Source organism: Scyliorhinus torazame, chromosome 13 (genome assembly GCF_047496885.1).
Source record: "Scyliorhinus torazame isolate Kashiwa2021f chromosome 13, sScyTor2.1, whole genome shotgun sequence".
NCBI lineage: Eukaryota > Metazoa > Chordata > Chondrichthyes > Carcharhiniformes > Scyliorhinidae > Scyliorhinus > Scyliorhinus torazame.
Genome location: NC_092719.1, coordinates 160,528,562 through 160,554,721, shown reverse-complemented (window position 1 = coordinate 160,554,721; position 26,160 = coordinate 160,528,562). Strand labels below are relative to the sequence as shown.

At 44.3% G+C, this 26,160-nt stretch overlaps 2 protein-coding genes across 2 annotated transcripts in view; one reads left to right on the top strand and one right to left on the bottom strand.

Moving 5' to 3' along the window:
• Nucleotides 1-26,160, bottom strand: part of thoc7 (THO complex 7) — a 460,501-nt gene that overhangs the window by 150,642 nt on the left and 283,699 nt on the right. The window lies entirely within an intron of this gene.
• atxn7 (ataxin 7) overlaps nucleotides 2,599-26,160 on the top strand; it is a 213,977-nt gene continuing 190,415 nt past the window's right edge. Inside the window, exons 1-2 of the mRNA XM_072472337.1 lie at nucleotides 2,599-2,775; nucleotides 2,925-2,993. Coding sequence (XP_072328438.1) covers nucleotides 2,610-2,775; nucleotides 2,925-2,993 — 235 coding nt within the window. The 5' untranslated portion in view covers nucleotides 2,599-2,609. The remainder of the gene's footprint in view (nucleotides 2,776-2,924; nucleotides 2,994-26,160) is intronic.

The following is a 26,160-nucleotide window of genomic DNA, read 5'->3' as shown; positions in this document are numbered from 1 at the left end:
GCATTTTTCCACCTCACGGAACACGACTGTGCTGAAGTAAATTCCAGGAGGGGCAATATAATCACAATAGTTACAGCACAATGGGAGGCCATTCAGCCCATTGTGTGGGTGCTGGCTCTTAGCAAACAACATCTCAGCTAGTCCTACTCTCCTGTATTTTTCTTTCCCATGTTTAGTGACACGAGGCAGTCAAAGCATATGTTTATGGTGACTTCCATATCTAGTTTTTCCTTGAACAGGTCACTGGCTTGTCACCAGAGGCTGTGGCGTGATAATAGAATTTACAGTGCAGAAGGAGGCCATTCGGTCCATCAAGTCTGCACCGGCTCTTGGAAAGAGCACCCTACCCAAGGTCAACATCTCCACCCTATCCCCATAACCCAGTAACCCCACCCAACACTAAGGGCAAAGACACTAAGGGCAATTTATCATGGCCAATCCACCTACCATGCACATCTTTGGACTGTGGGAGGAAACCAGAGCACCCGGAGGAAACCCACGCACACACGGAGAGGATGTGCAGACTCCGCACAGACAGTGACCCAAGCCGGAATCGAATCTAGGACCCTGGAGCTGTGAAGCAATTGTGCTATCCACAATGCTACCGTGCTGCCCCAAAACACCACTCTCGGATGGCTGACCAGGAGAGTCTCCTGCTCATACCATTTACTATTAGGCATGTTGGAAAGATTTACAAGTTGATAATCAAACTGCTCAACCTTCTATGGATGCACCTTCAGTGGCTATCAAGTCCTGAAGTGGAACTTTAACCTGGCTCAGAGATGGGGAACACTGCCGCTGCACAAGAACCTCTTCCCTCCCACCCCCAACCAACGAATGAGTTATCATCCAATGTGGGACAGCATCAAGAGCCCATTCAGTTGGGTGGCATGCGGCACAGTGGTTAGCACTGCTGCCTCACAGCACCAGGGACCTGGTTTTGATTCTGACATTGGGTGACTGTGTGGAGTTTGCACTTTCTCCCCGTGTCTGTGTGGGTTTCCTCGGGTGCTCTGGTTTTCTCCCACAGTCCAAAGATATGCAGGTCATGTTTAATTGCTCCTTAGTGTCCAAGACATGCAGGTTAGGTGGGGTTAAAGGAATAGGGTGGAGGAATGGGCGTAGATGGGGTGCACCTTTGATGAGTCAGTGCAGATTCGATGGGCAGAATGGCCTCCTGCTGCACTGTAGGGATTCTATGGGATTGGATTCAAGTACCCAGCTAGTGGGTTTCCTCCCGGTGCTCCGATTTCCTCCCACAAGTCCTGAAAGACATGGGGCGGGATTCTCTCAGCCTGGGGCTGGGCCGGAGAATCCCCGTGACTGGTGCGAATCGCGCCACGCCGCCCTGACGCTGGCACGCGATTCTCCACAGACGGTGCCATTGGCGCGGCATGGTTGGCGCGGTGTCGGTCGGGGGTGCTCTACGCAGCCGTTCTGCCGATTCTCGGCCCGGGATGGACCGAGCAGCCGTTGTGAAAATGCAGAGTCGCGCCGGCGCCATCCACACCTCACAGCCGGCGGGAACTCAGCGTGGAAGGGTCAGGGGCGGCTTGTGGGGGAGGGGGAGGAGAGGGGGCGTCCGACCCCGGGGGGGGGGGGGCCCTCCGATGTGGCCTGGCCCGCGATTGGGTCCCACCAATCGGCAGGCCTGCCTCACTGGCTGGGGGCCTCGTTTCTTCTGCGCCGGCCCCTGTAGTCCTGACCCATGTTGCGTTGGGGCCGGCGCGTTGAAGGAAGGCACTGCGCATGTGTGCGTTGGCGCTGGCGCCACTGTCGTTAGCGCCGGTGCCACTGCGCATGCACAGATCCCGCGGCGCCCAGTTCACGCTGGGATCAGCAGCTGGAGCTCCAGTGCCGTGCTGGCCTCTTTGGCGGGCCAGAATTAGTCGTTGGGTCGGCCTGTTCATGCCGTCGTAAAACGCGATGGCGTTTACGATGGCGTGGACACTCAGCTTAGAGAATCCCTCCCATGCTGTTAGGTAATTTGGACAATCTGAATTATCCCTCTGTGTATGCCGGAGTGTAGCAACTAGGGGCGTTTCACGGTAACTTCGTTGCAGTCTTAATGTAAGCCTACTTTTGACAATAAAGATTATTAAATTAAGTTATAGAATGACACAACACAGGAGGCCACTTGGCCCATTGTGTCTGTGCTGGTTTTTCGAACGAGTTTTTACAATTTGCCCTACTCTTATCCCTAAAACCGTGCAAAAATACTCCTACAAATCTTTATTCAATTGGCAGTTTTAAGGTTGCACTTGAATCTGCTCCCAGTCAGGCCGGGAATTGGCTAGTAATAAAAATACAGTAACTGCTGGATGAACTCAGCAGGATACGTTAGCACATTAGTTAGGTCTGGCGAAGTGTCATCCAGGCTCGAAACGCTAGCTCTGTCCCTCTCTGTACAGATGCTGTCAGACCCGCTGAGATTGTCTGTCTTTGTGTGGTTGGTACATTAGTTTGTCAGCTGTCTTGTTGAGAAGTTGCAGAGGGGCGAGAGAACTTGCCACAACGTTGCTGAGTGGCGGCAGCGCCTCCTGTTAAAGGGATGGGAACTCCAGTTAAGGGGGAGGGGGGGTAAATCCCTGCCACAATGTAGCGAAAAGATGGCGGAAACGGCCGAGGCTGACGTCAGCGCGGCCCGAAGCGCGGCCGGGCAGCAAGAAGGATCAGCAATGGCGACTGTGGAGAGGAGACTACCGAGTCCGGAGGCGCTGGCGGGACAGCCCTGGACCCACTGGATCGATGCCGCCAAACAGCACGGGGCGGACGGTGAGCCCAGAGCGCTCTTTAACCTTAGAAAACACTTTTAGCGGCGAGTGACGAGCGGGCCTGGGATGTTTGTGCGCCGACTTGGCGCAGGCAAGGCAGGCAAGTGTAACTCAGTGACTGACTGACTGATGTGTCCAATTGTTACACAGGCACCGAATTGGAAGAAACTTTTAAGGAGTGCGGGAAAAACCGGGAGGTCATGCGGTTGAGCCGGGAAGGTGAGTGGCGGCTTCAAACTTTGCTGTGCTTCTTGCTGTTGCCTGCCTGTTGTACAGCCTCCGAACCGCGGGCTGGTGACTCCGCTTCGCAGGCACTGGCAACTAGACCAAAAGGGGGGCCTGTTACATGGATGCATTCTGAACTCCTGGCTTGCCCAAATATCTGTAGGACCTAGGTTGGGTTAATCAGCAAAACGTTCAAAGTTCCCATTCTCTTCCCCCCCCCCCCCCCCCCGTAATGATTTCCTAGTCTTATTTATTTGAAAAGTTCCTTCCCCTCATCTAACGCGTTAAAGGTTCAATTGCTATCTTGTTTGTCAGGTAATGAGGGAGTGGTTCTAGATAGTCTTTTGGAGCTGTTGAAACTTTAAATCACAAATAATAATTCATTGTGATTGACCATTCTGCTATAGCTGGGTGATTTTACAGAAGCTTATCACAATACTGAGTTGTGTTTCAAGAGGTTTATGGTTAACTGCTCTTGGTTTCATTTATGTCAAACTATCGTGCGGATGAGTAATATACCTAAGTTATTACCTCAGCCTGTTTGACATAATGTTATTGAATCCGATTTTAAACTTTGGATAGTAAAGTTGTAAATTTACATTCGGCAATCTTGAGCAGTACCATGTAAACTAATTTTAAAATCTCCATATTATTTGGGTAACACTCTCCATTGTAACTGGTGGAAATGGCCATTGCTATTTAAATCTACCCACTTTACCTTCTATTCTCTACATCTTGGATCATGCACTTCAGACATTTGTTTTGACATTTAGCTTCTACATTGTACAATCTTTGTGAGGCCACAGATGCTGAATTAAATTTCAGCCATTTTAAATTAGTGAAATTGGACAAGTAGACTTTCAACTTTCATTCCTTGTTCTTGAATCCAAAATTTCTCAGATTTAAATTTAGAACAGGTGTTGCTAAAATATTCTTAATAAAATTCAAAATAAAATGTGCTGCTGGTTAGATGTTTTGACCATTGTTACAATACTTAAAATACATTTTTTTATGTGTTGGTACTTGCGTTTGAACGTTTGAACCTATCCAGCTAATACAGGATTCCTCTACAGGCTGTAAGGGTCTTAAAATAAAATTAATTTGGACAGTCTGTTTTCCAAGACAATGATGATGAGATCATGGCACACAATTGTCCATCGTTCAACACAAATTTGAATTTGATAGAGGCCACACTATTGATAGGAGCTGGAAAAGTTAAACTGATGCAATAGTTTTGTTCATTTTGAGTTGGGATTGAAGTCTGTTCTGGGATAGTTCAGGGTGAACTCGTGTACCGATATGAGTGTTTGCTGATACTGAGACTGCAAGTTGTATTTAGTTCCTTATTGTGAATATTCAGCTCTGGAATTGTTCAGCAATGCAAACTTTTTCACTGCTGTTCTATTTGTAAATTTTATTTAATCTGTCAAACCAGATGCTGTTGGTAATCTTATGCATACTTGTGTGTAGGCATGAAACATGCTTAGTGGGCCTTATGAGGCATTTTATCATAACACCATCCCTTAAATAATTTGATGTGAGCTTTTGCTAACAGGACACAATTTTCCCAGGAATATTGTGGAAGTCTTGATTAATGTTTCTTGTATTCATGTTGATAGCTGTGTGTGTGTCTCTCTCTCTCTCTCTCTCTCTCTTGCTCGATACCAAGTGGCAATTTAATACCCTACGTAATGTATCTGTAATCAAATTTCTACATTAATCTTAACTCTTATCCCTTTTTGTCCTCTTTGTGGTTTCCTCCAACCATTTTGCATACTAGAGCAAGTATCAAATATGGCTTCATTCACTTGATTTCTAATTGGCTGGAAGGAGGAGATGGCCAATCAAAAGCCTGCATTTAAATTTGTTGCAATTACATAATGGCAGACCAACATATGACACTTTTTTAAATGCTGAAAATTGGATCACCACTGATTGAGGATATTCTTTTGTGGACACCAGAACCTGGCTTGGCCTGGTGGATGGTCATTAAACACTGTAACCTTAAATTCTGAGTTCAAATTTTTTTAAGAGTACCTAATTATTTTTTTTCCCAATTAAGGGGCAATTTAGTGTGACCAAGCCACCTAACCTGCACATCTTTGGTTGTGAAGGTGACACCCACAAAGTCACGGAGAGAATGTGCAAACTCCACACAGGCAGTGACCTGGGGCCGGGATTGAACCCGCGTCCTCAACGTCTTTGGCAGCAGTACTAACCACTGCGTCACCTTGCTGCCCCACGAACAGTTCAAATTGTTAATACGATTTTGTGCTTTCTAACTTTGCTTGGATTCCCGATTATGCTTGCATGCCTTGTTTAGTAAATGACATTCAACAGGCAATTATTTCACTTCCACCAGACTAATGTAATATTATTATGTCTCCTATCTACATATTGTATGGATGCATACATTGAGGTAGTTATTAATTTTTTTTTTAGAGTACCCAATAATTTTTTCCAATTAAGGGGCAATTTAGCGTGGCCAAAACACCTAACCTGCACATTTTTGGGTTGTGGGGGTGAACCCACGCAGACACGGGAAAAATGTGCAAACTCCACACGGATAGTGACCCAGGGCTGGGATTCGAACCCGGGTCATCAGCGCTGTAGGCAGCAATGCTAACCATTGTACCACGTGCCGCCAAGAGGTCGTTTTTACTTTGCACTCAGTATCGTTGCACAGATGCATTTTTCTGATGGACTTGAGTTAATGTAATATCTTTCACAAACTCAATGTCTTGAAGCATCTTGCGGTCGTTGAAGTATGGTGACTGCTACATTGCCTGTGTAGTGGCTTGACAGAGAAGACGTTACATTAAACTTCGGAAAGGGAAAGAGTTGGGTGTTGTACTATAATTGAATGTCAACTTACTGATGAGGAATTCTTTTTTTTAAATATAAATTTAGAGTACCCAATTTTTTTTTTTCCCAATTAAGGGGCAATTTGGTGTGGCCAATTCACCTACCCTGCATACCTTTTTTTGGATTGTGAGGGTGAAACTCATGCAGACAGGGGAGACTGTGCAAACTACACACAGATAGTGACCCGGGGCTGGGATCATACCGGGTCCTCTGCACTGTGAGACAGCAGTGCTAACCACTGCGCCACTGTGCTGCCCTACTGATGAGGAATTCTAACCCGGTGTATAAATTGAATTTAAGTTGTTTTACAGCTTTATATCGTTCAAAAGAAGAAAGACCTGTATCTGTTCCATTAGTCATTGCTCCTCGTTTACTTCATGATTCATGATCTTTGAGCACCAAGGTTTGGTAAATCCATACACATAAGATACTACTAAAAACTCCCTGAACAGGCGCTGGAATGTGGCGACTAGGGGCTTTTCACAGTAACTTCAGTTGAAGCCTACTTGTGACAATAAGCGATTTTCATTTCAAACGCAAAAAGCTAGTTTTACTCCCGGCAGTAGAAGTTAAACTAAATGGTAACCGATTGATTTGACTTCCACAGAAGGTAAATTGGACAAGGTATATAAAAGGCTGCTGATCCACAAATGCCAGGTTTCATTAAAAAAAAATAAAAAAATTAAGAGTACCCAGTTCTTTTTTCCCCCCCCAATTTAGGGGCGATTTAAGCACCGGGCTAAATCGCTGGCTTTGAAAGCAGACCAAGGCAGGCCAGCAGCACGGTTCGATTCCCGTAACAGCCTCCCTGAACAGGCGCCGGAATGTGGCGACGAGGGGCTTTTCACAGTAACTTCATTTGAAGCCTACTTGTGACAAGCGATTTTCATTTTCATTTCATTTCATTTCATTTAGCTTGGCTAATTCACTACCGTGCACATTTGGGGTTGTTGGGGTGAGACTCACGCAAACACGGAGAGAATGTGTAAACTCCAAACGGACAGTGACCTAGGGCCGGGATCAAACCCGGGTCCTCGGCACGTAGGCAGCAGTGTTAACCACTGCGCCACCATGCTGCCCTAGATCAATTTTTGTGTGGTTGCTTAGAGCATAGAGTAGAACGTGGAATCCCCACGGCGCAGAAGGAGGCCATTCGACCCATCGAGTCCACAAACCCTCTGAAAGAGTGCTCAACTCCACTGTTCCGCCCTATCCCCTTAACACCATAACCTTACCTAGCCTGTAAATCCCCGAACACTAACGGGCAATTTCATCATGGCCAATCCACCTAACCTGCACATCTTTGGAATGTTGGAGGAAATCGGAGCACCGGAGGAAACCCAGGCGCAGACTGGGAGAAAGTGCAGGAATTGACCCCGGGCCCCTGGTGGTGTCAGGCAGCAGTGCTAACCACTGTGCCCTAATAATGCAGGTATGCGCTGGTCTCTGCATGCCACACCCACCCCTGTCAGTTTTCAGTAATAGTAAAATTGAGAATTTGCTCAGTGACATAGAAGGCAATCAACAAGTCCAGTTTACTGTGATTCCAAAGCAAAATTTTGTAGGTGCAGGATTCAGTTTATCAGATTTGTAATGTGTGGGGCAGCACGTGGTACACTGGTGAGCACTGGGACTGCAGCGCTGAGGACCCAGGTTCGAATCCCGGCCCTGGGTCACTGCCGTGTGGCGTTTGAACATTTTCCCCGTGTCTGCGTGGGTTTCACCCCCACAACCCAAAGACATGCAGGTTAGGTGGATTGGCCATGCTAAATTGCCCCTTGGAATAAATAAATAATTGGGTACTCTAAGTTGGAAAAAAAACAAGATTTGTAATGTGGTAATGTTTTTAAGCTCATATAAACCCAGAGAAAGGGGTGGGAAGGGATCGGGGAGAACAAAAGGGAGTCTGATGGGAAGAATGGCGGGAGAGATTAAAATATAGAAAAGGATGATGTTGCAAGGCAAAAGGAGAAAACAAGGAAAGCGTGCAAGCGGAGGTGTAAATGGGTATAGAAAAAAAACATCGCTGACAGTGACTGACCTAAAAAACATGGGGCTAGCAGCTATGGTCTGAAATTGTTAAACTGAGTCTGGAAGACTGTCGAGCTAAAAATTGAGGTGCTGTTAGAGAGTTAGGTTGAGCTTCCTCGGGACAGTGTTGGAAGCTGAGAACAAAGTGGGAGTTGACGAGAAAATTTAAATCTTTATTAGTGTCACAAGTAGGCTTACATTAACACTGCAATGAAAGGGTGGCATGTGGTGGTAAGCACTGCTGCCTACAGCGCTGAGGACCTGGATTCGAATCCCGGCCCTGGGTCACTGTCCGTGTGGAGTTTGCACATTCTTCCCGTGTCTGCGTGGGTTTCACCCTCCTAACCCAAAGATGCGCAGGGTAGGTGGATTAGTCACGCTAAATTGCTCCGTAATTGAAAAAAAATAATTGGGTACTCTAACTTTATTTAAATAAAACACTGCAATGAAGTTACTGTGAAAAGCCCCGAGTCGCCACACTCCGCCATGTCTTTCGGGACCTGTGGGAGAAAACCAGAGCACCCGGAGGAAACCCACACAGACAGTGACCCAAACTGGGAATCAAACCCATGTCCCTGGCGCTATAAATCTGTTGCTCGTTTTAGCCTTAGTTTACTTTATTCTTATTCTGTCACCTTTGCTCATGAGTCGCCAGGTATCTTTCTGATACTGCAACGTGGTTCAAGTCCAAGTAATGATTAATAATGCAACACACCGCTTAGTAAGAGTTAAATCAACACTCATTTATTATTTACAGCAATAAATACTTATGCAATAATCATACTTCTAGACTACTACCTACCACAAAAGGCCAATACTTAACTTTGGAAATGGCCCACCAGGTCAGGGAAACGAATGGTCTTTCAAATTGGTTCTGAGCCTGCGGGATTCAAAAGCTGGTACAAGCCGATAATCAGGAGCGCCTATCTGGTAGCGATTGCTGGAGTAACACTTACAGTTTTCTTTGTCGAAGGATCTCGAAGGTTGCTAGCAGGAGAAGAAGGGTCGATTTGAACTTGGCCCTTATTCTTATAGTCCCCAGGGGCTTCCAGCCTCTCGAGTTCTCGTGGAGAACCTCGTAGTTCCAAGTGATTGGACTTGGTCCCAATCACTTGGTTCGATATGCTCCAATAATGGGGCGATTCCTTGATCGGGGCGTGGACGTTTACCTTTCTTTGTGTTAGCCCCTGCTGGCGCCAAAAGGTCTGGGTCGGCTTTCAATTGCTAATTTGTAGCAATTGTTCCCGGGGTTGGCTGATTAAAATGCAGATGGCTGGGTTGTTGTGATGTTGATGGCTGCAGGTATCGGTCTGGACTGACTTTCCCAGAGGCGAATACACTGTTTTACCTGCAGCTGTCCGTTTGAGTCCTGTTGGCTGATTTTCCCATCAGCCTCTTTCGCTCGCCATTTTAAATCGGGGTTTGACCATTCTAATCGAGAATCGGCCATTTTACGTGGCTACAAATCACCAATGCTAACCACTGTGCTACTGTGTAACCGGTGAGGGGAAGCTCGAGGTCACACTGAGATGTTCCACAAAGCAGTCGTCCAATCTATGTTTGCTTTCCCCAATGTAGAGTAAGATTGGATTGTGAGCACACTACAGTCACATTTCTTTTTAATTGGCATTCTCCCAACTGGAATTTTCTATTAACTGAAATTCTGGGGTTGGTTCTGGGTTTTTTTTGACTGGAGATGTCACATACACGGGTTTTTATTGGCACCCAGCCCTATCTTCGGTCTTGGCCTTCCACTGTTACGCAGCTCCTGAACTACTCGTGTGACCTCGGCACCTGCGGAACCACCCTCAAGCATTCTTTTTTTAAGAGTGCCCAATTATTTTTTTGCAATTAAGGGGCAATTTAGCATGGCCAATCCACCTATTCTGAACATCTTTTTTTTGTGTTGAGACCCACTCAGACATGGGGAGAATGTGCAAACTCCACACTGGCTGGGATCGGACCCAGGTCCTCGGCACCGTGAGGCAGTAGTGCTAACCACTGTGCTGCCCTAACCCTGCAGCAATCTAATGGGATGAAAATGTAAAACCCACCTCGTTAACCAGAATATTTGAAATACTGTCACCACCTCCTATTATAATAATAATCTTTTAATTTTTATTTTTACAATAATCTAATAATATGCTAATCTTTATTAGTGTCAGAAGTAGGTTTACATTAACACTGCAATGATGAAGTTACTGTGAAAAGCCCCTAATCGCCACATTCCGGCGTCTGTTCGGGTACAAAGAGGGAGAATTCAGAATGTCCAAATTGCCTAACACCACGTCTTTCGGAACTTGTGAGAGGAAGCCGGAGCACCCGGAGGAAACCCACACAGACACTGGGAGAACATGCAGGCTCCACACACAGAGTGACCCAAGCCATTCCTGAAAAATGCTGGATAATGGACATTTTCCTGTATATTGAAAGAAGTACAAGTGAGTCATTGTTTAATTTACATGGAATATTTGGGGGTGTCAGGACAATCCTTGATGGAGGATTCTCCTCCATTGCAGTTGTCAGGATCTCAATCATGTCCATTTCATTTCCTGTACATGAGCTCTCGACTCAACCCTTCCCCTCGCGCAGAGACCCAAGATGTCGTTCCTCTTGACTGCACCACCCCCCCCACCCCCCGGCCACCATTTCATCCTTGCCATTTACACCATCTGCAACTCGATGCTATCACCAAATGCATCTTCTCATCCAGCATTCCGAATGGACTGTTCCTTTCTCTACACGAGTCCACTCCTCAGCAACCCCTCTCCTATCAACTGCACCTTCTCCTGCAAGTGCAGGAGACTCAACACCTGCTCTTGTATTCCAAGGTCCCAAAGACTGCTTCCAGCTGAAAGTGATTTTCTTCTACCTTCCACATCTGTATTCATTGTTCACGAAGTGATCCTCTCTACATTTGGAAGACCAAATGTAGATTGGTGACCACTTCGTGGATAGTTTCAGTTCTGTCCGCACGTGTGAACTCACGATTTGGATTGACCATAATTTTAATTCTCTACCACTTTCTCATTTAGACCTCTATCCTCAGCCTCTTGGACTGGTCACTGATATTCGCAAAAGCTCAAGGAACAGCACTTCATCCTTTGATTAGACACTTTACACCTTCTGGACTTCCACCCCCAGTCTAGACCCATTTTTTGTTTCTTTGCTTGTTGCATTACCATCTCCCTTTACCTTGCATCATCATCCTTTGTCCTGTAATTTATTCTGCCATTCCCATTTGCTCTTCCAAATCCAGTCTCTCAATTTCTCTGCTTCTGTGCTCCACACCTGTTACATTTTTCCCCCGCTTCTGATAATTACCCCAAAATCGCTATCACAGTGGTTAGCACTGACGCTTCACAGTGCAGGGTCCCAGGTTCGATTCTCGGATTGGGTCACTGTCTGTGCGGATTTCCCGGTCTGCGTAGGTTTCCTCCTTCTGCTCCGTTCCTCCCACAAGTCCCGAAAGACATGCTGCTAGGTGAATTAGACATCGAGTTCTCCCTCGGTATACCCGGACAGGCGCTGTGTGTGGCGACAAAGGGATTTTCACAGTAACTTCTTTGCAGTGTTAATGTAAGTCTACTTGTGACCATAATAAAGATTGTTATTATAATAAAATGTAAACCGTTTCTCTCTCCACCGATGCTGCCTGACCTGCTGTGTATTTCCAGCACTTTCTGATGTGATACCACCTTAATTCCTTTAGCTTAAAGTAGTTCAACAGGCAATTATTTTCTGTAGCTCCGTGTTTAACACAAATAAACACATCTCAAAATCCTGAACAAATATAATTGCAGTGAAGAACCTTGTTTTTAATCTGATTCTGATCTAGTTACAACATTAAAGCTTCAGAATGTTTAAAAAAAAACTTAAATCAAGAATCCAATTCATGATTTATATTTTTCTGATCAACCACACTGTTCTCTGGATGAAACTGACAATATTTTACAATAGATTGTAGAATGCCATTTTTTAAAAACCCTCTAAATTATGTATCTATAGTTTGATGGAAAATGACTTTTATCCATCAAGTAGAGGAATTTATTCAGACTTTGCTCACTTACGAGTGAATACCTGGGACATTAATATTAAAACTCTTCCATCAGATTTTGACGAAATTAAGACGAAAGATATATTTAAACACAATACTCCAAGTAGATGAGCAGCTGTGTGCTTTGCAGTTTCTCCTTGGTAATTAAGCCTTTTACTCCTGCTGACTTTCAAAATTTAAGTTCAAAAATATTTTGGGAACGTTGTCGTCCTCAAACTTTATTTTCGCAAAGTTAAGTTTGGCGAACTTGAAGAAAGCTGCCAGCAAAGATCGAGTAATCTTTCTGGCATGGATGTCACCTTTCCAGCATAAAAGCAAAATATTGCTGATGCTGGAAATACTCAGCAGGGCAGGCAGCATCTGTGAAGAGGAACAGAGGTAATGTTTCAGGTCGATGGCTACCCTTCATCAGACCATGGAGATCAAGGATCACCATTGACTTGAAACGTTAATTCTGGTGATGCTACCAGACCTGCTGAGTATTTGCAGCATTTTTTGTTTTTATTTCACCTTATCTGTGTTTAGTTTGAATGGGACCGATTATAAGGGATCTCTGGCATCCAACAACAGCTAAGCAGCCATTCGCATTGAAAAAAATTCTCGGACAGCAAACCAGGCAGTAAAATATAATGCAGGAAATACTCAGCAAGTCGGGTAGCATCTGTTGTCATGTGAGAGTACCTTTAAGAAATGGGTGTTTACTACTGCAGTGATGTCAGAGTGGATGGAGCTGGGTTGTCTGTCAGCTTTTTACTTTCGTTTTAGGCTGTTTGCTGCAGGGTGTGTTTTAGTCTTGTTTTCAGTGTTCGAGCTGAAGCCAGACAGAGCAGGTGTACTGTTGATCTCTCTGCCATGAAAAGACTATCTCTTGATCATCTGGTGAATTCAGAATTATAAATGTTTTCAGTAGTGAATGTAAACCTGATGTGCTTCTGTTAAAAGGTGTTTATTTTGTCTTCTGGATGTTGTTTGGGAAGTTATTAAGGATTACTTAGTTTTGTATTCTTTGGGGGTTGTATTTGAATTGATGGTTGCTAAGATGTTCACTGTTTTAAAAAGGTTAACTTGAGTTCATAGAATAAACATCGTTTTGCTTAAAAAAAAATACTTTTCCCTTTTTGCTATACCACATCTGTAGAGTGGGCCGTGTGCTCCCCATACCACAATCTATTAAAAGTTGTGGGTCAGGTGAACTCCATGATACACTTTGGGGTTCTTTAAACCCTGGCCCATAACAAATTGGGGGCTTCTCCGGGATAAAGGTTCTCCGGGATAAAGGTATCTGTTGGATTGGCTTGGTGAACTTGAAGACAGTGAGGGGTGAGCATATTGTGGTTGCTTTTCAGGTGTGGTATTCTAGTTTAAGTGGGGTGTGTGTTGTGCAGAATGGCTCTTTCAGAGGCTCTGATGTTTTTGGGGGTGGAGACGGTCACACGCAGTACCTTATGGACAGAGACTAAAAGCAGACTGTTAGATTTGGCAAAAACATTGCAGCTATAATTACCTGACAAAATGCGAAAAGGTAAGGTAATTATGGCGGTGGTTAAGCATTTAAAGTTGCCTGAGATACAGTTTGACTCATTGGAAATGGCAAAAGTTCAGTTACAAATTAAACAAATGGAACATGAGAAAGAATTAAAGCAGCTTGAATACGAAAGAGCGCGAGAGGAAAAAGAAAAGGAGAGAGAAGAAAGGAGAAAAGAAAGAATAGCCCTAGCAGAACAAAAAGAAAGAGAAATACAGATCAGGGAAAAAGATAGAGAGAGAGTTTGAACTTCAGAAAATGGCCATGAAACATGACAGTCAGTTAAAATTGGCAGACATAAAGGAAAACGTACAGTTGGTTGATAGTAAGAAAGAGCGTCAGGAAGGCTTGGTGGGAATCTATTTAAAGATGTCCAAGCATTGCCAAGGTTTGACGAGGAGGAGGTGGAAGCCTTTTTCATTTAATTTGAGACATTGGCTAAACAAATTAAATGGCCACAGGACATTTGGGTATTACTGATTCAAACCAAGCTGGCAGAAGTGTTTGCATCACTACTGGAGGAGGTATCTGAGATGTATGAGGAGGTGAAAAAATCCACCTTGGGTGCATATGAACTAGTGCCTGAAGCTTGCAGACAAAGGTTTAGACATTTAAGAAAATAATTTGGTCAAACGTGCATAAGAACTAGGAACAGGAGTAGGCCATCTGGCCCCTCGAGCCTGCTCCGCCATTTAATGAGATCATGGCTGATCTTTGTGGACTCAGCTCCACTCTCCTTATCCCCGAATCCCGTTATTCTTTAGAAAGGCATCTATCTTTTTCTTAAAAACGTTTAAAGAAGGAGCCTCAACTGCTTCACTGGGCAAGGAATTCCAGAGATTCACAACCCTTTGGGTGAAGAAGTTCCTCCTACGCTCCGTCCTAAATCTACCTCCCCTTATTTTGAGGCTATGCCCCCTAGTTCTGCTTTCCCCGACCAGTGGAAACAACCTGCCCGCATCTATCCTATCTATTCCCTTCATAATTTTATATGTCTCAATAAGATACCCCCGCATCCTTCTAAACTCCAATGAGTACAGTCCCAGTCTACTCAACCTCTCGTCATAATCTAATCCCCTCAACTCTGGGATCAACCTAGTGAATCTCCTCTGCACTCCCTCCAGTGCCAAGATGTCCTTTCTCAGGTAAGGAGACCAAAACTGAACACACTACTCCAGATGCGGCCTCACCAATACCCTATACAATTGCAGCATAACCTCACTAGTCTTGAACTCCATCCCTCTAGCAATGAAAGACAAAACTCGATCAGCCGCCTTAATCACCCGTTGCACCTGCACACCAACTTTTTGCGACTCATGCACCAGCACACCCAGGTCCCTCTGCACAGCAGCATGTTTTAACATCTTACCGTTTAAATAATAATCCATTCTGCTGTTATTCCTCCCAAAACAGATAGCCTCACACTTGGCAACATTGAATTCCATCTGCCAGACCCTAGCCCATTCACCTAACCTATCCAAATCCTTCTGCAGACTTCTGGTATCCTCGGCACTTTTTGCTTTACCACTCATCTGCGTATCGTCTGCAAACTTTGACACGTTGCACTTGGTCCCCAACTCCAAATCGTCTATGTAAATTGTGAACAACTGCAGGCCCAACACTGACCCTTGAGGGACCCCACTAGTTACAGGTTGCCAACCAGAGAAACACCCATTTATCCCCACTCTCTGCTTTCTGTTAGTTAACCAATCCTCTACCCATGCTACCACTTTACCCTCAATGCCATGCATCTTTAGTTTATGCAGCAACCTTTTGTGTGGCACCTTGTCAAAAGCTTTCTGGAAATCCAGATATACCACATCCATTGGCTCCCCGTTATCTACTGCACTGGTAACGTCCTCAAAAAGTTCTATCAAATTAGTCAGACATGACCTACCCTTTGTGAACCCATGCTGCGTCTGCCCAATGGGACAATTTCCCTCCAGGTGCCCCGCTATTTCCTCCTTAATGATAGATTCCAGCATTTTCCCTACAACCGAAGTTAAGCTTACCGGCCTATAATTACCCGCTTTCTGCCGACCTCCTTTTTTAAACAGTGGTGTCACATTTGCTACTTTCCAATCCTCTGGGACCACCCCAGAACCTAGTGAATTTTGATAAATTATCACTAGTGCGTTTACAATTTCCCTAGCCATCTCTTTTAACACTCTGGGATGCATCTCATCAGGGCCAGGAGACTTGTCTACCTTTAGCCCCATTAGCTTGCCCAATACTGCCTCCTTAGTGATTACAATCATCTCCAGGTCCTCACCTATCATATCTTTATTTCCATCAGTCACTGGCATGTTATTTGTGTCCTCCACTGTGAAGACTGACCCCAAAAAACCTGTTCAGCTCCTCAGCCATTTCCCTGTCTCCTATTATTAAATCTCCCTTCTCATCTTCCAAAGGACCAATATTTACCGTAGCCACTCTTTTTTGTCTTATATTTGTAGAAGCTTTTACTATCTGCTTTTATGTTCTGAGCCAGTTTACTTTCATAGTCTACCGTACTCTTCTTTATGGCTTTTTTAGTAGCTTTCTGTTGTCCCCTAAAGACTTCCCAGTCCTCTAGCCTCCCGCTAATTTTTGCCACTTTGTATGTTTTTTCCTTCAATTTGATACTCTCCCTCACCTCCTTGGATATCCACGGTCGATTTTTCCCCTTTCTACCGTCTTTCTTTTTTGTCGGTATGAACCTTTTCTGAACACTGTGAAAGATCGCTCGGAAGGTTCTCCACTGTTCCTCAACTGCTTCACCATGAAGTCTTTGCTCCCAGTCTACCTTAGCTAGTTATTCTCTCATCCCATTGTAATCTCCTTTGTTTAAGCACAAAACACTAGTGTTTGATTTTACCTTGTCATCCTCCAACTGTATTTTAAATTCCACCATATTGTGTTCGCTCCTTCCAAGAGGATCCCGAACTATGAGATCATTAATCAATCCTGCCTCATTACACAGGACCAGATCTAGGACCGCTTGTTCCCTTGTAGGTTCCATTACATACTGTTCCAGGAAATTATCCCGGGCACATTCTATAAACTCCTCTTCAAGGCTGCCTTTACCAACCTGGTTAAACCAATCGATATGCAGATTAAAATCTCCCATGATAACCGCTGTACCATTTCTACATGCATCTGTTATTTCATTGCTTATTGCCTGCCCTACCATCCTGTTACTATTTGGTGGCCTATAGACTACTCCTATCAGTGACCTTTTCGCCTTACTATTCCTGATTTCCACCCAAATTGATTCAACCTTGTCCTTGAAAGGATCAAACAGAGTAACACTGTGAGGTTAGCAGCAGAAATGGCAGATGATTATGAATTAGTTCATAATCAAAGCTTGGTTTCCGACATCAGTTTCAGCCTGTGAGGGACAGAAACTGGGGACATGAGAAATATTCAAGTGGTAAAAGTGATCTGATGGGAGATAATAAGGAGAGTGTACCTTAGATTAAAAAATAAATCCAGGAAGGTGGAAAAGAAGGGAGGTTTGAAAAATTTCAAATGTTTTCACTGTAATAAACTAGGCCATGTAAAGGCTGATGTGGTAAAACAGGATAAGACTGGGGTTTGTTAAAGTGGTAAAGGAAAACCCAAGTGAAGCGAAGGAGGTGCAAAAGCTTGTACAGCCTGAACAAGAGGTGATTGATAAGAAGGTGCCAGATCTCTTTAAGGAATTTACTTGTGTGGGTAAAGTCTACTCCATGTGTATCAGGAGGAGCAGGTAAATAAGTCACAATAAGAGATACGGGAGCTAGTCGATCTTTAATAGTAAGACATGAGGAGTTGTGTAGGTTAGGAAGACTGTTGCCAGAAAAGGTGGTAATATGTGGAATTCGGGGTGAGAGGAGTAGTGTTCAATTATATAAGGTAAGGTTGGAAAGTCCAGTGAAGAGTGGTGAAGTGGTAGTAGGAGTAATAGAGAAACTATCTTGTCCAGGAATACAGTTTATCTTGGGTAATGATGTAGCTGGATCGCAGGTGGGAGTGATGCTGACTGTGGTTGATAAGCCAATGGAAAATCAGACGACTGAAATGTTGAAGGACGAATATCCTGGGATTTTTCCTGATTGTGTCGTAGCAAGGTCGCAAAGTCACAGGTTAAGACGAGGAGAAATCGAAGAGTGAAGATGAAGTTGAAGTGCAATTATCAGAAACGATTTTTGATCAGATGGTTGAAAAAGAACACTAAGAGGTGGAGGGTGAGGCGGATATTTTTAGTTCAGGAAAATTGGCGGAGTTACAACAAAAAGATATAGCAATAATAGTAATAAAACGGATGTATCAGAAAGCATACACAGAAGAGGAATCTGTGTGTATACCAGTGTTATTACCGTAAAAGCAATGTCTTGATGAGAAAATGGAGACCTTTACATATGCAGGCGTATGAAAAGTGGGCAGAAGTTCATCAAGTAGTATTGCCGGTAGGGTATAGAAAGGAGGTGTTGCGAGTTGCATACGAGGTACCAGTGGGAGGTCATTTGGGAATAAGGAAAACTCAAGCTAAAATCCAGAATCATTTTTATTGGCCTGGACTACATAAAGATGTAGTTAAATTTTGTCAATCATGTCACACACGTCAAGTGATAGGGAAACCTCAAGCTATGATAAAACCAGCACCCTTAATACCCATTCCAGCATTTGAAGAACCTTTTACAAGGGTCCTAATTGATTGCGTAGGACCACTTCCTAAAGCAAAAAGTGGGAATCAATATCTTTTGACTATAATGGATATGTCTACTAGGTTTCCAGAGGCCAGTCCAGTACATAATACTACAGCTAAAAAGATTGTGGAGGAGTTACTTAAATTCTTTACTAGATATGGACCACAGAAATACAATCGGATCAAGGATCAAATTTTACCTCAAGGTTATTCAAAGAAGTTATAGATAGCTTAGGGGACTGGGGACCCGGGTTCGAATCCCGCCCCTGGGTCACTGTCCGTGTGGAGTTTGCACGTTCTCCATGTGTCTGTTTGGGTTTCACCCCCACAACCCAAAGATTTGCAAGTTAGGTGGATTGGCCACGCTAAATTGCCCCTTAATTGGAAAAATAATTGGGTACTCTAAATTTATAAACAAAAAGATATGGACTACCCACAGAAATACAATCTGATCAAGGATCGAATTTTATCTCCAGGTTATTCAAAGAAGTTATGGATAGCTTAGGAATAAAACAATTTAAATCAACTGCGTACCATCCACAATCGCAGGGAGCGTTAGAAAGGTGGCATCAGACATTAAAGACAATGTTGAGGGCTTATTGTCAAGATTATCCAGAGGATTGGGATAAAGGAATTCCATTCGTACTGTTTGCAATTAGGGATGCACCTAATAAGTCAACCAAATTCAGTCCTTTTGATCTAATTTTTGGTCATGAGGTAAGAGGACCACTTAACTTGATTAAGGAAAAAGTGGTGAGTGAGAAATCGGAAATTATATTATTGGATTACGTGTCAAATTTTAGGGAACGATTAAATAGAGCAGGTGAATTGGCTAGGCAACATTTAAAAGTTGCACTGAATGATGAAACGGGTAACGGTCAAGAAATCCAAAGTTTGTAGTTTTGCCAGTTATCAGTGGTAGGTGAACCTTTAAAAGCAAGGTTTTGTGGACCTTATCAGATTGAAAGGAAATTAAGTGAGGTGAATTATGTGGTAAAAACACCAGATAGAAGGAAGACTCACTGAGGGTGTCATGTGAATATGCTTAAAAGGTACTTTGAAAGGGAAGGAGAGAAAAATGAGGAGGTTTTAATGATTCTAATTCAAAGTGACAAACCAAATCCAGATGACTGTGATTTTTTTTTTAAAATTTAGTGTACCCAATTAATTTTTGTCCAATTAAGGGGCAATTTAGTGTGTTCAATCCACCTAGCTTGCTCATCTTTGGGCGAAACCCACGCAAACACTGGGAGCGTTTGCAAACTCCACACGGACAGTGACCCAGAGCCGGGATCGAATCTGGGACCTCAGCGTTGTGAGGCAACAGGGCTATCCATGCTGCCCGATGACTGTGAATTTGACATTTGTTATAATCTGCCTGCTTACCACTGGCTGGGGACTAATGGCAATCTCACAATCCTTTGGGAATATGTGCTTCCCCAATGAGGGGGACGGGGAAATCATTAGCAGATTCCCTGCATAAATAAAGCTGGCCAGTTTTGGAACCAGCTAGAGGAGAGTGAGCAGCAAGGAAGTTGCTGCTGTTGTATCTATATGTTATTGTAAATAAATGTTATTTTTTTCTATCCTTCAACTCGTGCTGGATTCTTCGTGGCCCTCACAAAAACATACCTCAAATTAAATTGAAAACAAGGATGTTCTTCAAAATTGGGATACATTCTTGAGTTACCTTCCAGAGGAAAAACAAACTGGCCTGAAAGAGTTATTGATATCACATGGGCAAGTTTGTAGAGATAAATTGGGAAGTACTAAAATGGCTATACATGATGTAGATGTGGGAAATGCTGTTCCGATCAAACAACATCCATATAGACTTAACCCTTTAGAATTGGCACAGGTTAACAGAGATTGAGAGTATGCTGAAAAATGGCATAATTGAAGTGGTTTGCAGCCAATGGAGCTCACCCATAGTGATGGTACCAAAACCAGATGGTACCCAATGGTTGTGTGTGGATTATAGAAAGGTTAATGCAGTTACAAGAACAGACTCTTATCCTATCCCACGTTTGGAGGATTGCATTGAGAAAGTAGGACAATCAGCTTTTATTTCCAAACTGGATTTACTTAAAGATTACTGGCAGGTACCTTTATCCGAAAGGGCGAAGGAGATTTCAGCTTTTGTGACTCCAGATGGTATATACCAATTAAAAGTTATGCCATTTGGCATGAAAAACGCACCAGCCACATTTCAACGGTTAACTAACAAAGTTGTTTCAGGATTACCTAATTGTGTGGTATACATCGATGATCTGGTAATTTTCAGCCAGACATAGAAAAAACATTTAAAACATCTGATGGAGTTATTCGATCGACTTCAGGAGGCGGGTCTGGTGATAAATCTAGCCAAAAGTGAATTTCGAAAAGCCCAAGTCACCTTTTCCTTGGCCATACAATCGGACAGGGTTGAATGGTCACACGGGATGTGAAACCAATAGTTATTGAGGAGTTTCCGATACCCTCGAGTCAAAGGGAAATATTGTGATTTCTTGGCATGAGTGAATTTGATCGAACATTTGTGCAAAATTTTAGTTGCGTGGTTGCTCCACTGATGGACTTGCTGAAGAAACGTTGAAAATTTCAGTGGACAGCGGATTTTCAACAGGCTGGGAGGCTGCAAAGTACCTAATCTATAGATGAGATGCTTTTCCTTGAGCTTGTGTTGGATTGCATTGATCTTTGCCTCCTAAAATGTTCTTGAGTGGGGCAGGGAATTGAAACATTGCACAACCAGAAACTTAGACTTACACTTGCGATGAATGAAGGTGTTCCACAAAGCAGTCACTTGATCTACATTTGATTTCCCCGCAATGTCAGTTGTGAAGACCGTATACTAAACTGAAAGTAGTAGAAATAAATTTCTGTTTGACCTAATAGTGCAATGGTTGGTGTTCTTGACTGGGCCAGGGAAGTTGTTCAACAGTAGCTAAGATTTGATGTACTTTTAAAAAACTTAGTTACGTCTCATTTAACAAGACATAGTGCTGGGCAGTACGGTGTCACAGTGGTTAGCACTGCTGCCTAACGCGTCAAGGACCCAGGTTCGATCCTGGCTCTGTGTTACTGTCCATGTGGAGTTTGCACATTTTCCCCGTGTTTGCGTGGGTTTCGCCCCCACAACCCAAAGATGTGCAGGCTAGGTGGATTGGCCACGCTAAATTGCCCCTTTAATTGGAAAAAATGAATTGGGTACTTTAAATTTGTGTTTTAAAAAAAAAAAACAAGCCATAGCTTTAGGGTGGATGTTGATTTATACCAAGATTGGAGCATTAAAAAGCGGAATTTCACATCAATTCAAGTGATTTCTGATTATATCTATCTCCGAGAGCTTCAGTGCATCCTGTGGAGGAGGAGGGAATCACAGACTGCAGGCCATTATAGGAGGATAGAGGAGCCATGGGTAAGGTATAATGAAGTTTCATTGGGATGTTACGAACGACCTTATTATAAAAAGAGCCTCCAGACATCTTGGAGTACCGGAAAAGATTTGGGCATGAAGCTGATATCTAGTTTGGCATGTCACCATGCCAATTTGGCACCTAGCTGAACAAACTATTAAGATATTTTGCTAAGTTTTAAAAAAGAATTTAGAGTACCCAATTCATTTTTTCCAATTAAGGGGCAATTTTGCGTGGCCACTCCACCTCCCCTGCACATCTTTGGGTTGTGGGGGCAAAACCCACGCAAACACTGGGAGAATGTGCAAACTCCACACGGGCAGTGACCCAGAGCCGGGATCAAACCTGGAACCTCGGCGCCGTGAGACAGCAGTGCTATCCACTGTGCCACCCATATTTTGCTCAGTTTGAGAATTAAAATTCATGGATGGCAGCTTTTAGAAATGTCTAGTTTTCAGACATCTCTGGTTTTCAGATACTGTATTTAAAAAAATAAATTTAGAGTACCCAATTATTATTTTTTTTCCCAATTAAGGGACAATTTAGCGTGGCCAATCCACCTAACTAGCACATCTTTGGGTTGTGGGGGTGAAACCCACGTAGACATGGGGAGAATGTGCAAATTCCACACGGAGAGTGACCTAGGGCCGGGGTTCGAACCCGGGTCCTCAGCACTGCAGTCCCAGTGCTAACCACTGTGCCATGTGCCACCTCTTTCGATACTGTACTTGAGACACTTCTTGTACAAAGAATTGTTAACTTATTTTATAAATGATTTGAATGTAGAATATTTGCCAGTAACCTTGTTGAAAAACAATGCAGGGATAACAGCAAAATACTGCGGATACAGAAAATGCTGGATAAACTCAGGTCTGGCAGCATCTGTGGAGAGAGTAACCGTGCATGTTTTGCGTTGATATGATTCTTCAGAACCGAAGAGAGAGAGAATGTAATGAACTATGTAGTTGGAGAAGGGGTGGAGGAGATGGGGCAGAATAGAAGGTCAAAGGATAGGTTGGAGCTAAGGAGAGATGAGAAATATGTTATGAACACAAGACAAAGGCAGTATTAATGGTGGCATTAAGGACTAAAGTGCTAATAGTGGCATAAAGGTATGGTAGTTGAATGTGTTAATGGGAGACAAAAGGCAGTGCTCAGATGAAAGAAATTCTGAAAAAACCAGTGGCCCTGTGTTTGTTTAGGAGGGGGGGGGGCGGGTTGGAGGGGGGCAGGTGGAACTATTTGCATTTGGAGAAACCAAGGGGGGAAATAAGTGGATCAAGATGATGGGGAAAGTTCATTCTAAGTGCTGCATGGTAGCATAGTGGTTAGCACAATTGCTTCAGCTCCAGGGTCTCCGGTTCGATTCCTGGCTTGGGTCACTGTCTGTGCGGAGTCTGCACATTCTCCCCGTGTGTGCGTGGGTTTCCTCCGTGTTCTCCAGTTTTCTCCCACAGTCCAAAGATGTGCAGGTTAGGTGGATTGGCCATGCTAAATTGCCCTTAGTGTCCAATAAATTGCCCTTAGTGTTGGGTGGGGTTTCTGGGTTATGGGGATAGGGTTGAGGTGTGGGCTTGGGTCGGGTGCTCTTTCCAAGAGCTGGTGCAGACTCGATGGGCCGAATGACCTCCTTCTGCATTGTAAATTCTATGATATTCTAAAGTCTAACATCATGTTTGAGTACAGCAGGCTGTAACATAGAACATAGAATGATACAGCGCAGTACAGGCCCTTCGGCCCACGATGTTGCACCGAAACAAAAGCCATCTAACCTACACTATGCCATTATCATCCATATGCTTATCCAATAAACTTTTAAATGCCCTCAATGTTGGTGAGTTCACTACTGTTGCAGGTAGGGCATACCATGGCCTCACCACTCTTTGCGTAAAGAACCTACCTCTGACCTCTGTCCTATATCTATTACCCCTCAGTTTAAGGCTATGTCCCCTCGTGCTAGCCATTTCCATCCGAGGGAGAAGGCTCTCACTGTCCACCCTATCTAACCCCCTGATCATTTTGTATGCCTCTATTAAGTCTCCTCTTAACCTTCTTCTCTCCAACGAAAACAACCTCAAGTCCATCAGCCTTTCCTCATAAGATTTTCCCTCCATACCAGGCAACATCCTGGTAAATCTCCTCTGCACCCGCTCCAAAGCCTCCACGTCCTTCCTATAATGCGGTGACCAGAACTGTACGCAATACTCCAAATGCGGCCGTACCAGAGTTTTGTACAGCTGCAACATGACCTCCTGGCTCCGGAACTCAATCCCTCTACCAATAAAGGCCAACACTCTATAGGCCTTCTTCACAACCCTATCAACCTGGGTGGCAACTTTCAGGGATCTATGTACATGGACACCTAGATCCCTCTGCTCATCCACACTTCCAAGAACTTTACCATTAGCCAAATATTCCGCATTCCTGTTATTCCTTCCAAAGTGAATCATCTCACACTTTTCTACATTAAACTCCATTTGCCACCTCTCAACCCAGCTCTGCAGCTTATCTATGTCCCTCTGTAACCTGCTACATCCTTCCACACTGTCGACAACACCACCGACTTTAGTGTCGTCTGCAAATTTACTCACCCACCCTTCTGCGCCTTCCTCTAGGTCATTGATAAAAATGACAAACAGCAACGGCCCCAGAACAGATCCTTGTGGTACGCCACTTGTAACTGAACTCCATTCTGAACATTTCCCGTCAACCACCACCCTCTGTCTTCTTTCAGCTAGCCAATTTCTGATCCACATCTCTAAATCACCCTCAATCCCCAGCCTCAGTATTTTCTGCAATAGCCTACCCTGGGGAACCTTATCAAACGCTTTAGTGAAATCCATATACAGCACATCAACTGCTCTACCCTCATCTACCTGTTCAGTCACCTTCTCAAAGAACTCGATAAGGTTTGTGAGGCATGACCTACCCTTCACAAAGCCATGCTGACTATCCCTGATCATATTATTCCTATCTAGACAAGCCTAATCAGAAAATAGAGGTGTTCCTCCATAAGATCATAAGATCATAAGGCATAGGAGCAGAATTAGGCCACTCGGCCCATTGAGTCTGTTCCGCCATTCTGGGCGGAGGGGCTGGTTTAGAACAGTGGGGTAAACAGCTGGCTTGTAATGCAGAGGAAGGCCAGCAGCGTGGGTTCAATTCCCGTACCGACCTCTCCGAAGAGGCACTGGAATGTGGCGGCTAGAGGCTTTTCACAGTAACTTCATTGAAGCCTACTTGTGACAGCAAGTGATTATTATTATATCATGGCTGGTATTTTCTCATCCCCATTCTCCTGCCTTCTGCCCTTAATCCCTGATTCCCTTATTAATCAAGAACCTATCTGTCTCTGTCTTAAAGACACTCAGTGATTTGACCTCCACAGCCTTCTGCGGCAAAGAGTTCCACAGATTCACCATCCTCTGGCTGAAGAAATTCCTCCTCATCTCTGTTTTAAAGGATCGTCCCGATAGTCTGAGATGGTGTCCTCTGGTTCTAGTTTCTCCTACAAGTGGAAGCATCCTCTCCACGTCCACTCTATCCAGGCCTCGCAGTATCCTGTAAGTTTTAATAAGATCCCCCCCTCATCCTTCTAAACTCCAACAAGTACAGACCCAGAGTCCTCAACCGTTTCTCATACGACAAGCTCTTCATTCCAGGGATCATTCTTGTGAACCTCCTCTGGACCCTTTCCAAGGCCAGCACATCCTTCCTTGGATATGGGGCCCAAAACTGCTCACAATACTCCAAATGGGGTCTAACCAGAGCCTTATACAGCCTCAGAAGTCCACCCCTGGTCTTATATTCTACCCTCTTGACATGAATGCTAACGTTGTATTTGCCTTCTTAACTGATGACTGAACCTGCACGTTAACCTTAAGAGAATCGTGAACAAGGACTCCCAAGCCCCTTTCTTTGTGCTTCTGATTTCATAGCATTGTGGATAGCACAATTGCTTCACAGCTCCAAGGTCCCAGGTTCGATTCCCGGCTTGGGTCACTGTCTGTGCGGAGTCTGCACATCCTCCCCGTGTGTGCGTGGGTTTCCTCAGGGTGCTCCGGTTTCCTCCCACGGTCCAAAGATGTGCAGGTTAGGTGAATTGGCCATGATAAATTGCCCTTAGTGTCCAAAATTGCCCTTATTGTTGGGTGGGGTTACTGGGTTATGGGGATAGGGTGGAGGTGTTGACCTTGGGCCGGGTGCTCTTTCCAAGAGCCGGTGCAGTCTCGATGGGCCGAATGGCCTCCTTCTGCACTGTAAATTCTATGTTATTTCCCAAGCATTTCCCCATTTAGAAAATAGTCTATGCCTAGATTCCTCCTTCCAAAGTGCATAACCTCACACTTTTCCACACTGTATTTCATTTGCCACTTCATTGCCCACTCTCCTAGCTTGTCCAAAGCCTTCAGCAGCCCCCTTGCTTCCTCATTACTACCTGTCGCTCTACAGATCTTTGTATCATCTGCAAACTGGGCAACAGTGCCTTCAGTTCCTTCTTTCAGATCATTAATGTATATTGTGTGGGCAGCACGATGACGCAAGTGGTTAGCACGGTTGCCTCACAGCGCCGAGGTCCCAGGTTTGATCCCGGCTCT